The sequence below is a fragment of the Clinocottus analis genome, unplaced genomic scaffold (genome assembly GCF_023055335.1).
Source record: "Clinocottus analis isolate CAN_PGR_092001 unplaced genomic scaffold, fCliAna1.0.p SCAF_29, whole genome shotgun sequence".
Classification (NCBI taxonomy): domain Eukaryota; kingdom Metazoa; phylum Chordata; class Actinopteri; order Perciformes; family Cottidae; genus Clinocottus; species Clinocottus analis.
Window position 1 is genome coordinate 1328805 of NW_027176031.1, and position 13235 is coordinate 1342039.

General features: G+C 44.2%; 1 protein-coding gene across 1 annotated transcript in view; it reads right to left on the reverse strand.

Annotated features, from left to right (window-relative positions):
- Positions 1 to 1451: 1451 nt before the first annotated feature.
- Positions 1452 to 13235, reverse strand: part of LOC137795618 (cadherin-2-like) — a 74637-nt gene continuing 62853 nt past the window's right edge. The window contains exons 15-16 of the mRNA XM_068593212.1: positions 9136 to 9297; positions 1452 to 4362 (exon numbers count right to left, since the gene is read on the reverse strand). Of these exons, the coding sequence (XP_068449313.1) occupies positions 4156 to 4362; positions 9136 to 9297 (369 nt within the window). The 3' untranslated portion in view covers positions 1452 to 4155. The remainder of the gene's footprint in view (positions 4363 to 9135; positions 9298 to 13235) is intronic.

Consider the following 13235-nt stretch of genomic DNA (forward strand, 5'->3'; position numbering starts at 1 on the left):
ATTTTGAGCATAAGTTTGAGTCAGTTATTGTCCATTACCATGAATCTTGTTCCACTAATTGACACATTCATTGATATCCTCGGCTTCAGTTGAACAATGTTGCATCCAGTTTGACACAAATGGTTGTTGTTTGATGCTCAGCATGCAATGCTGCCAAAGCCTTGTGTGTAAAAGTCTCTGCAGTGCGCTGCGGCGTACAAAGGGCAGATGAGCTGGTGCGGCACCGGAAAACCTTGCAAAGGGATGTTGAAAACTAGAGATCAATAGGCAGGAAAAGAGTGAAAAAATGGCCTTTGCTGAAAAAAAATAACAGGGAATGAAAATCGAGGGAATTTAAATCCAGCTAAATGAAACTGAAGGAAAACAGCAGACAAAAGAAAGCTGCAGCCAGTGAAAGGCTCTTTAGCGTCCAAGTCACACAGAAGAACACCGGCAATGTCTTGTTCCCCTTAAGGACAATAAAGTATATCTTATCTTACATTATTAAAATGTCCATTTTCTGTGAAAAATGTATTTATATGAAGTTATTTTTAATATGTTGATGGTGAAAATGTGAAATCACTCGTACTGATGAGTCTACAGAGAACGATCAGCATTTCTAGCTGACTGAGGGTTTTCATGGTTCTCGTTGTCTCCAGATGAACTCCATGAACACCTGCAAACAGACGGCTAGTTGGTGGAGACCAAAAAGAGAGCTAAAAGAAATAAAAATAACAATAATATGAAACGTACTGCTGCTGTTGGCGTCTGCTGGATGCGTACATTAAGCTTCTGTTGCCAACATGTTAGTTTTTAAGCTTTAAAATGTGTTTATATGTATTGAGAGTGTGAGACTTCTGCCCTGCGGCACCCAATGGGCCCCAAGACCGTCATGTTGGGTCAGTCTCTTTTTATTGTGAGCACATATGCACCTGTGCACATATTGGTGAAATAATATATCATTAGTGAGGAAAATATAAATTACATTCTCTTATTTTTCAAGATTTTTGGGACATGTTTTAAATACCTGCAGTTCTACAAGGCACCGCAGCTTAATTGATTATTTAAATCTTATATAGTGGATATTTATTCATTTCATTTTCACGACACAAAGGTCTCTGCATCCCAGAATAAATGAGTTTGAGTGGACATGGCTTTATGAACGCACTTTACTTCCCACCAACTCTCTAAAGACGGATCTTTGTGGATTGGACAATTTTGGCAGTGAGGCTCATTTGCATTGAAAAGGGCTAATCTGGCACCAAATATCAGTCAGTGACCTCATGGAAATATGTTAAACAGCACGGAGCACCGAGGCTGTCGGCCTGGCAGCGCTGCAGCGTGCGTGTGTAACCCTTTGTGGGTCGTATCTGCACAGACGTAGCGGATCTTTTTGTGACTTTACCGCTCAGTGTGTGTGACTGGTGTTGAACTTATTTGCAAAAGATCTGAAAAATACTGTTTTCCCATAATGAAAAGATAAAAACATGCAAAAACATTTTAATTTGTAATCCAAATTACACATATACAAGGATTCAGGATATTAGCATGTCATTTTCAGAGACCACAGCCAAAAGAACAACAAGAGAGAAAAATACAATCTGTACATATTTCCGTTTACAGTGAGTAGCCACTTGGAGCGTACCAGAGAACACTAAGGCAAACCATCAGCAGACAGGAGGAACGCCGCCTTTTTTATGTAATCCACCAGAGTATCAAGAAGTATCGTTGCTACAAAACAAGGACCGGCGTCTCCCTTTGTTAGCACTCGGCTGCATAAGTTACATTGTGATAAAAGCAAAAACAAAAAACAGAAGGTATCTATCTAAAGTCTAGCATTACTGTACATGTCTTCTCAGTAGCTTTGGAACACCAAACTGGCGAAAAGATGCATCTCGCGTGTACAGCTCTGGTTTGAACCCGTCTGCTTCCCACTCAGAGAAACCCCCACAAAGGCTGGACCGCTGCCCAAAAACCTTGTACCCATTCATTTACCGGTACAGGTAACTCACTATCGTGATTGTAATAAGAACAACATTACATATCGGCCACAAATTTAAGATTTTTTTTTCTTTCTGAATATGTAATATGAAATACATGTTCAATGCAGCAGATGTTTTCATTGAATAAAAGTACCAGGTTGAAACACGAACACCAAGAAAGAGTTGCATTATGGGTCGTTCGTCCTGCTAGTCCTTTGAGGGGTGATGAAAACCAGTCCGGCTCTCTGGGCGTCTGAACTAAACCGCTTCAATATTATCATCGTTTCTGTGTGAAGGAATAACTGCACATGAACACATGTTTAAACGAGCTCCGCGGCTGTGGGAAATGTGGGTCAACTTTGGCAACAGCAAAGTGTTTCTGGTCTTCAAAGAGTCCAAAAAAAAATGTGTTGGAAAAAGGGCCTGTATGGCAATAAGTAGGGAAACATCCATTACTCCAGTATCGCAATATGGTTATTGATGCTGTATCTAAGAGTCGGGGTGAATACTGACAGATTTAACGTAAAATGTGTTTGCACAGTACATCACAAGTATACGCAGATATTCTGTCTTTCCTTTTTCATATCTTCTTCTTTGATTTGTTCCTCCAGGGATCATGAATATCATGTAAAAAGTCATGAAAAATCTGGTCGGAAATTGTCAAAATAACTTCCTCTATCATTTTGTCCGTGTGCGTCAGATTATTGATCCAACTGTCGCTCTGCAACCAAAAGCGCTTCAAATGTTTTTAGATTTAATGTTTGACTCGTTGCCTTGAATCTTAGTTGCTGTTTGTCTGCTTTCAGTTTCCTTTCATCTGCACAAAATCATATTTCATCACCACTTTGCTTCCTTGTGTAGCTAAACTACATCTCATTCTCAACTCCCCATTTGTGAAAGGACATAACAACAATATTTAAACCGCAATGAGGAATAACATTTCCTGCTTAAAAAAAAAGAGAAAAAAAGAAACCGCCATTCAGAGAGAACGTTATTTAAATGGGTCGTGGCGCTAAACGTCCTCGATTATCTGAGAGCTGAAAGCCAGCAGAGGCAGACGTGATGGCAGAATCAGACCTGTCAGAGTGGAGGAAATGAAAACTTCTGATTTGTGCAGGCGTTGTTAACGTGAGCAGTCACGTTGCTACCAGAGCTCTGTGTGTGTGTGTGTGTGTGTGTGTGTGTGTGCATGAGCCCGGTGGGTTGATGCTGCGGCATCGCAGAGAAATGGAACGCCCCCCGTACATGGAATGACACCAGCAGGGACAAAGCTTCCTGTCAGAGGACCCCTCCATGGTCAGTTAAGTAATGTGAAAGGGTTAGTTATTAAAAGACCAAAAACCTAAAGGTGTATATGTGACTCTGCTAACCTCTGGTATCGGGAGTGAGGTTGTCATATTCTGCCTGAATCCGATTGAAAAAAAAAAACATCAACACCCAGAGCCGTACAAGGAACGCCATGTTTCATAGCCAGGACATCCAAGGTCTTATTTAAGCTCCGCCCCTTATAGTGTCCATCCAGTGTGTCTCTGTGGAAATAACACACACAACCCAGAGTGGTGGGTACGATCCAGAGAATGCCACACACACACACACACACACACACACACACACACACACACACACACACACACACACACACACACACACACACACACACACACACACACACACACACACACACACACACACACACCATGGCTCCTCCAGTCGCCGTCGCTAAAACACCGGACGCTTTTAAAGCAACGCATAGAATCAAGACTGAACACAATCAAAAGAATGTACAAAAAGGCACATTTGACCCCAGTGCTCCTGTACTGTGAGATTCAAGTGTAAATGAGCGTCTGTAGCATGGCTGTTGTAGCTTTTAGCCGCCGCGGAGACAACCGCCACTCTGAGCGCACACGGCTCAGGCGCGTTAGCACAGCCGGCGCTCAGATGGTGATGTCCGTTAGCCTGAACTGCTAGGCCAGGAGTCCCCATGGTCCCTAGTGTCATCGACCGTCGTCGTGGCAGCAGGTCTCTTTACAAGCTGAACCGTGGTGATGCAGAAGTGCCGATACCCCCGAGCGTTTACCCCCGTAATCCTTGTTTTCCTCAGCCCGCCCCACCTGAGCCCTGGAGCAGCAAGCGGTGGGGCGGGGGGAGGGTGGTTTTTGAAGGTAGGGGAGGGCGGGTGGGGGGATCGGAGGGGCTAGTCGTCCCCTCCGCCGTACAGGTCGGCCAGCTTGCGGAAGCGCGGCCCCCAGTCGCCGAGGTAGTCGTAGTCCTGGTCGCCACAGCTCGAGGTGGAGTGCAGGGAGCTGAGGGAGCCGGCGTCGGAGCCGCTGCCCTCGTAGTCGAACACCAGCAGGGAGTCGTAGGGGGGGGCGGTGGGGTCGTTGTCCGCTGCCTTCAGGCCCTGCAGGGGGGGAGGGAGGGAGGAAGGAAGAGAGAGAGAGAGAGAGTGAGAATCTTCACCACGAGGCCTCTCTTTGCCTGAGGAGGTCGACTTGCCGGATGTTGATTGACTTGCCCCTATTCCATTTATTTTATTCAAATAACCAAAAAAAGAAAGTTAATTGCCATGTCTAATCTTTATTCAAGTAAATTCATATTGAGTTTTGTGCACGTCCTCTTAGGCCTGCCGACTGAACTTCCTGTTTTTATGGTGAGTGAATGCTGGCATCATTACCAGCCGCCCAACAGGGTGAGAGGGAACAGAGATGTCTCACTCCTTAGCTAGTAGTTTTTTCCTTACCATTTTCCCATTTGGGCAAATGCTAGATTTACAGCCCAATGAGGCATTTTAGTGTCCCTGGGGAAGCGGGCAATCGTCATTGAGGAGCCAGTCGGTCTACTGTTGGTGATGTAGATCGTCTGAGGGCTCCATCTGCTACTCGGGGGCCTCTTGCGGGAGGAGAGAGGTATAGGCAGGGGTAGGGGGGGGGGGGCTGATCAAACCTACACGCCTGCGTTTGAATCAGAATGAACGAGCAAGACATTCATACCCCGCTCTCATCACCCCGAAACCAGAGAGCACTGAGTGAAGTATTGGACGAGCAGGCCTTTCGGCTCATTAAAATAGACTGTGCCCTGTTGGACACCGAAGCTTTTCTACATGACAGAGCAAGAGCCAACACTCCAGAGTGTCTGTGGTGCTGAGGGAAGCAGAATTCATGGTTGAGAGAGCTGTACAGCTTCAACGATATAGAGCAGGATAATTGAAATCCGATAGTTTTTTTGATAGTAACTGTAAAGCAAAGGGTATTAAAGAAACCTGCAGTCACGCTCTGAGCCATCTAAGATCCATGGTAAACCCGGTCAACGACCCTGTTGACCCCCTCAGACCAAAGCAGAGTTCACCTCTCCAACCATTCAAAATGTCAACCTTTGGATCACAAGCCAGCCTCTCTGGCCTCTACGCTACTACTCAGTCCTGGAGAAATCAGAATAAGGGTGAGCAAGACCCGTCTTGTTAAGTAGAAAGGTTGTGCTTATTTCTCTGTGAGTGGAGGGGTTGAGATGGACACGGAGGGATTATGGCGACCGTGGACGAGAGGAGGATTTGGGCGTTAAGTTAAGTTAGATAGATGCTGCATCCATCTCCAGGAGGAGATTCAGCAGATTACTCGGTGTAGCCCGGACTTAAAGCCAAAACTATTTTTATTTAACTGGCAGAATTAAAACATGTGGCCCAAACTAGCAGTCCAGGTCCCCCCCCTCCTACTCCCCTTCCCCTCCCGCCCTCCCCCAGAGTTTTCAATCTGACAAGCAGCGGAAATGTTTTGTGGGCCACGTCTTGTCGTCTGACTGAAGACACTCCCGTCGCTCTGGAGCTCAATGGGAGGAGGGAATTACCGCTGAGAGGGAGAGGCATCAACTTGTCCTGTCTGTCGGATTAAGCCGTCGAGATCGGCTCGCCGTGTCTGACAGCTCCCACTCATTATTCAGAGCTCCGCTCGGCAGATGTCTTTATGGCAGCCCGACGCGGTAGACAAACAATATGAGAGCAGCAGACGTGTGATGAACCCGCGGGTAACCCCACGGCCTTGAGACGGCGATATCAGCCACGTTAGAGGAAGAGTTCAAACGTCTGTGCGATTAACTCTGAGAGTCATGTTAATCCATCTGAGGGAAAGGAACGCTTTGTAGAAGGTTTAAAGGTACTCTAAGGCATCAAATACACTCTGCTCACTGGAGGCAGTAGGTGGTCGTGGGAGGTAGAAGAGGTACGGGAGTTACTGGGAGGTAGTGGGAGGTACGAGAGGTATTGGGAGGTGTGGGAGTTAGTGGGAGGTAGTGGAGGTAGTGGGAGGTAGTGGGAGGTACGAGAGGTAGTGGGAGGTGTGGGAGTTAGTGGAGGTATTGGGAGGTGTGGGAGGTAGTGGAGGTAGTAGAAGATAGTTGGAGCTAGTTGAAGGCAGAGGGAAATAGTGGAAGGTACAAGAGGTAGTGGGAGGTGTGGGAAGTAGTGGAGGTCGTAGGAGATAGTTGGAGGCAGTCGGGGGCATATTTATCAGGGGCGAAGTCCTCATTCAAACTAAGTGTTGACTGGTGTGTTAATAACTGCATGAATACAGCATCTGGCATAAAGACATCATTTTCCGGCCTGCGTGAGGTCAATCAAAAATGAAAAATACTGTAAATAAATAAGATGCACGTCATAAATGAAATACAACGACACTGCTTTTACTTAGAATGTGATTTATGTGCGCGTCCAGATTGAACATTAATCGCACATGCTCAAAGCTCCTGACCCCGCGGTCTGATCCACTATGGCTGAGCACTTGAGGCTTTAAGTCAGGTTCACTTCTGGAGCTTTACTCTTCTCTCAAAGGGAAGAACTTTCCACACATCACAAGATGTTCAGTGCACTTGTTCAAGGCAACACACACTGGACTTTTCTCACTGAGGAAGAAAAACTGAACTGAACTGGAAAACATGAAAAGCACTTATTGCTTTTGTATAAAGTGAATCAATTGCTGGTCCTTAACATCTTTAAGAAGCAACAGATTGAACATAGACCAAAGAAGGAGTGGTTTGTCCCTCACAGGGACCGTTAGTATTGAACACACTGTTTATGTTGTTCCCTAGTAAAATACAATTGTTCATGGTATTGATTATTTCAATAATCGATTATTCAGTGATTCGTTTTTTGATTAATTTGATAAAAAAAAGCTTTTTCTCAAAAAGCATTAATTTGCAACATTGTATTACCAAAACAGAACTGACAGTGCTAATGTACAGTGCAAACAATCTTAACAATAAAGAATTTATAAAAAATAAAGAAATCCATCCATCCATCCATTATCTGAACCGCTTATCCTCATTAGGGTCGCGGGGCGCTGGAGCTCATCCCAGCTGTCAAGGGGCAAAGGCAGGGTACACCCTGGACAAGTCGCCAGTCCATCACAGGGCAGACATAGAGACAGACATAGAGACAGACAACCATTCACATTCACACCTACGGGCAATTTAGAGTCCAATTAACCTATGCAGCATGTCTTTGGACTGTGGGAGGAAGCCGGAGAGAACCCACGCTGCCACGGGGAGAACATGCAAACTCCACACAGAAGGACCTGCCAGACCAGTATCCGAACGCCGCCCCGCACGGGATCCGAACCACAAACCCTCTTGCTGTAAGGCGTCAGTGCTAGCCACTACACCACCGTGCAGCCCCTCCCAAAAAATAATAAAGAAATACAAATCAAAAAGCTTAACAGGAACATCAGGGCGGGGGGGGGGAGGAGTGCGTGACCAGGTCATGTCTGTACGCCGCGGCACATTAAATAGCCTGGAGGTTTTTGAGTTAAGACCGAAATGCGTGACAGTCACGCTCAGTGTGTGACACTTGAGAGCCCTGCTTTATCTAACTCAACAGCGCGGCTCAAACACAGGGAATGAATGACTAGTTAGCGAGCTAACGACAACAGTTAGCTTAACTGCTATGTTATTGTAGCCAGCAATGTGACCAGCGTAGTAACATACGAGAGGATACAACGGGCTTCACCAGAAGCTCCTGGACCTTCTGTCTGCTGCGCTCTACACGCAACGCAAACTTATACTCAAACATCACCGCAACTTATTGAGTGACGTAATAATCACGCGACACAACGAATCAATAATGAAATTCGTTGCCAACTTTTTTAATAATTGATTTTTATCAATTCTATCGATTCGTTGTTGCAGCCCTACTGTCTGGTAACACAAAAAAAGATTTGTGTACTATATATGTATGTATGTTAACTTGCTTTTGCTTCAAAGTGCTGTTATATTGTTCTGATAACATTACTTTAAAATAAAAGCATGCAATACACTAGTTTTTACTTTAATCACAGCCCTAATATATATATATATATATATATATATATATATATATATATATATATATATATATATATATATATATATATATATATATATATATATATATATACACACACACACACACACACACACACACATTATATATATATAGTACGGAGAAAAAAAAATGGAACAGAATGTCCAGAATTGTCCCTTTCATGGGCGTGGTCGGCCTGCAGACGTCTGTGGGATTAACTGAACTCAATGGATTTACCTCCAATTAGGCGGCCAAGCTTGGGCCAGCTAATCCTGACCACTAGCCAAACTAATTAAGAATTACACTGGACTGTTTCTTTGCTTCTCTACCACCTCGGTCTGTTTGTGCACCTTACCTCACTGATACGGATGTATTCTTTCATACCAAGGGAGCAGACTGAGTCAGACCTCAATGTATATTACATCTGCTCTGTTGTTGGGATACATCTCTCTTTGAATGAGCAGTAATCCATCCGACTGCTACAGTGGGTTAGTTCCCTCACAAGGAGTGCCTGTTTAAACTAAACTCTTTGAACTCCACTACCTCTAAATCCTGTGAGGTGACGAGGTAAACAGCACACATCCCCGGCCGGTCTTTGATGCTTCTTACCAAAGAACAGAGATGTGAGGCTGGCACATCTCTAGCTCTGTCTGGACCATGTTGGTTTCCTGCTGTCCAAACAGACAGTTTGTATTTCACTCAAGGAGTGATTCAACACTTCCTGTGCACTAAGCAGTTTGTGCGCCGTCCGCCAAATTGAATCCGGGCCAACAGATTGAATCTCGGTAAACTAGGATGGGACGCCAGACGTCAAACCTGGTGTGCGAGTGTGTGTGTGTATTGTCATACCTCGTGGATGAAGTCTCCAATGTCTCCTGGGTGCGGGGCGGCAGAGCGGATGGGGTATTGATGGTCATGGTGCAGGGGCCTCTCGTCCAGACGTCTGATCCCCACCTTGACGCACTCAGGCTCCAGGGCGTCGGGCTGCTGCAGCTGACTCAGGTCGTAGTCCTGAACAGACCAAACACACTCATGTTGGTTGCTTTACGAGACGTTCATTTTATTCCTAAAACACTAGAACCACTCATGCAACTAAAGGTTAGTTTAATTTGAGTCATAGAATTGTATATTGAAAAAAAACAATCGAGAAAAACAATATTTAGAATAACAGATATACAAGGGAGGTAAGAAGAATAAAAGTCCATCTGCAGCCCGAGTCCTCACTAAGACAAGGAAAATGGATCCTATCATTCCTGTTCTGAGGTCTTTGCACTGGCTTCCTGTCCAACAAATGATAGACTTTGAATCCTGCTGCTTGTTGAAAAAGCACTTGATGACTTAGGGCCTAAATAGGTGGTCTAGGACTGATCTACTTCATGAACCATCCCAACCCCTCAGGTGGTCTAGGACTGACTGGTCTACCTTAGGAACCATCAGACCCCTCAGGTCATCTGGCACTGGTCTATCATTTATAAAGCATTGTTCCACACTTTGTAAATGAAGTATTATACGACACTTAATGCTTCTAACAGGACCAAATATCACAGAGACAAGCTCAAATGAAGGCTAATCACTTTAAAGAGGAGCAACTGGAACAATGAGGCATGTTTCACATTGACCCTCTTAGTCCAGTAAAATCATAATCTGGTTCATTTCCTCCCTCGAGGCGATTTGTTTCAGGGTGTAACGCAGTGATCACACTCCAGTACAGAATCAGACCACCACATAAAGATCCAGAGAAGGAGTTGTCTCGGTCTAGTGCCAAGCGGACTCTGGAGTAATCCGACCTCTGTCCTACCCAACTGACGGATCAAGTAGGCCGACGTCAGTCCGGACCTGATTAATCCAGATTCATAAAATCCTACTTGCCATGTTATAGCATTTAATACTTAAAAAAAGGATTACTTTAAGATATTAAGGTCTTATTTTTAGATTTCAATATCTTTAAAAATGTTTTAAGGATTCGTTGCAACCCTTTATTATTATTATTGTTAAAAATCTTTGCAATTGGTTTTCATGCATGAGTTCTCAGAACCGTCCTGAAACATCCGACTCCTTAAAAAGAGGCGCCATCGGTCTGTTGTGAATTTCACAAGTTGTTGCCTTGAACTTTATTACCAAAAGTGAACAAAGTTATGCTCCACCTTCACAGTAATGTCTCCTTCCTCAGTAAGCCTCTGGCTGTGATACCAAACGTCTGACAGACTGTACTGCCACGAGCTTCCTGGGGGTCACGGCCTCTGATCTCTTCATACTGAACGACGTCTGAGTCGTCGCAGCAGCTGAACAGAGATCGATCGTACTCTCTGGAGAAATTGACTAAAGCGGCCTTTCCAGGACAATAACAGCATGCTGAGGACTGACCTCAGGCTTTGTTCACAATAATGACCAACAACAGAATCCTTTTCACTGAAGAACGGCGGAGGCCTGCCTACGCTGGCAGGGAGGAAATAAGTGCGGTGTGCTTCTCCTTGTATTTCTATACTTACAAAGGCAGAGAGAAGGTCCTTCTACTGAGGACATTCTCTCTTTTTGAAGGACTCTTATTTAAAGAACTATACCAGGATTTATACACGTTAGGCCTATTTCCTGCAAACTGTGTAAACTAGTTTATGTTTATGCTAACTTTTCTTTCCAGGCGGTCATTAGTTGCCATTTATTTCATTCCATTGTTAAGGTTCACGATTATACAGTGTATGGCATATGCAGACTCATTTGATACCCCTGCACTGCATTACCATAGAACTTTAAAGTAGCATTTACAACAATAAAAGCAGACAGTGTTTGCTGTGATGGATGACCAAACTTAACCTCTAATTTCTGCAAGCTGGGTTTTATGTTTTATGGCAATAAAAAAAAAAGAAGAACGTCTGGAAACACGATGGTGATGTTTAGTATGCATAGCTGCACTTAAACATGCAACACACTGTTAGAGCACTATGGAAGTATATTTGGGGTTTAAGCACATACCTACTGGACTTTTACAACGTTCCCACAACCACAAGGCGCCAGAGCAACAGAGCAAAAGGTGCAGCTGCACCCCCACTAAGACCTGAGGGGCCGAACACCATCTTCTATGAACTCTGCTCTCAACAGTAGCACCAACAAGAGATTGTTAGACGCGTTCTCACCGACCGACACTACTCTGTTTGCTTTAGGCAGGGCAGGATACAAAAAGTACACTGCTGTAGTTTGGCGTTTTGAAGCTTTTTCATTAGAAATAAAAGAACTCTTTATTTTACGAGGAAGTAAAAACTGCCATTTTGAAGCCCTGCTTCAGACTTTTGGCCAATGCCAAATAGTTTTTATCTTCGTCGCCATCTTGGTTCTTTGCAACTAGAAAGTAAGTTCAGACAAAGACTGAATAAGACCAACATGTTACAAATACCTTTCAAAAGCTGAAAACACTGTGAACTGAAAACTCATGTTTAAAATATTTACTGAGGGAATAAATCATGAGAGAAATAGAGACATTTTCTATAAACTTTTATACAACCAGAGGAGTTGCCCCCTGGTGGTCAGTAGAAAGAATGCAGCTTTAACACATGAAGCATAGACTTCTCTACAACCAGAGTAGTCGCTCCCCGGTGGTAGATGCTAAAGCAATAAGGTTCGAGAGGCAGTACTGTATCGTTCAATAATGTACTGTTCAAGGGTGTTGTTAGGCCCTCTGCTGCGCGTCGGGCTGGCAACCCTTAAACAGTACATTATTGTAGATACAGTACTGCCTCGAGTACCTTATTGCTTTCATAATACGGTTACCAGTGACATTTTAAACTGTAATAGTAAGCTGCCTTTCAACCCAACATAGTTGTAGCCACCAAAAGTTGTGTATCGCATTTCAGCAGCGAAGAGAAAATAGTCCCGTACATACGTGACGCACATACGGGACTTTAAAACTGACTACCTGGTCAGTTGAAAAAAAACCTGGCCGGTTGAAAGCAGGGTGGAGGATGACACCCAGCCACTGATGAAAATAAGTGCTCTCGCTGCTTCTGTCCGTCTTTTCTCCGTTATTTCCCCCCTCCATGATGTTTAGAGAACTTGCCTCACGTCGGGAAATTGCCGACGGTGATTATCTGTCCCTGGAAATCAGCATTATTTTGTGATCAAACCCTTTTCGTTCCTTGCCTTCGTTCCCTGTTTTACGTGCTCGCTCCCCGCTAATTAGTCTGCTCTCAGAGTGTTAACTAGTCTGCTCTCAGAGTGTTAACTAGTCTGCTCTCAGAGTGTTAACTAGTCTGCTCTCCTGATCGTAAGTAGTATCAACGTGTGACTGTACAGCAGGAACAGGGACCACAAACACATTATTCGCCGCTGACATTCTCCTCGAAAGTCATCCCCCCCAAAATATCAAAGTTTACACGAAACATGTGTACTCTATTTTAGTGTGTACGTAAACAGCTAGGGCTTTTATTGTGGAGGAGAAAAGGAAAGAGAGGAGGATTTGTTTGAGTGAAAAGGGAGACAAGAATAAAGTGGTTGCGGTCTTGTCTTACCTAACGGAGCAGCAAGTTGTTATTTTATTATTATAAAAGTATAGGCGCAAGAGAAACCCCCGCTACACATGTTTGGTAAATGTCAAGCTGGAAATGACAACTAACGGTCGCGCAATTTAAATCTACCTGTTTTGAGTGCACGCTGATATGGAACGCTGGTTAATGTAAACAGGCTGTACAGTACTTTATTGTCTGAATAAACTACCCCCCGTGACTCACTCAACCAATCAGAATGCTTGATTTGATCTACCCGTATTATAATGAGTAATATGTGTTATGTGATTAATTACGACTGCTATCCAGTAATATGTCCTATTTGTGTCCTTGTATGTGAAAGAGGGGTTAGTTGGGGTGGATCATAACAATCTTACTGGAAGCCAGAATTATTGATTTTGATGAGCTAGAATCCTAATTAGAGTTGTCTAAGAGTTTTTGTTATATGGCTACAGA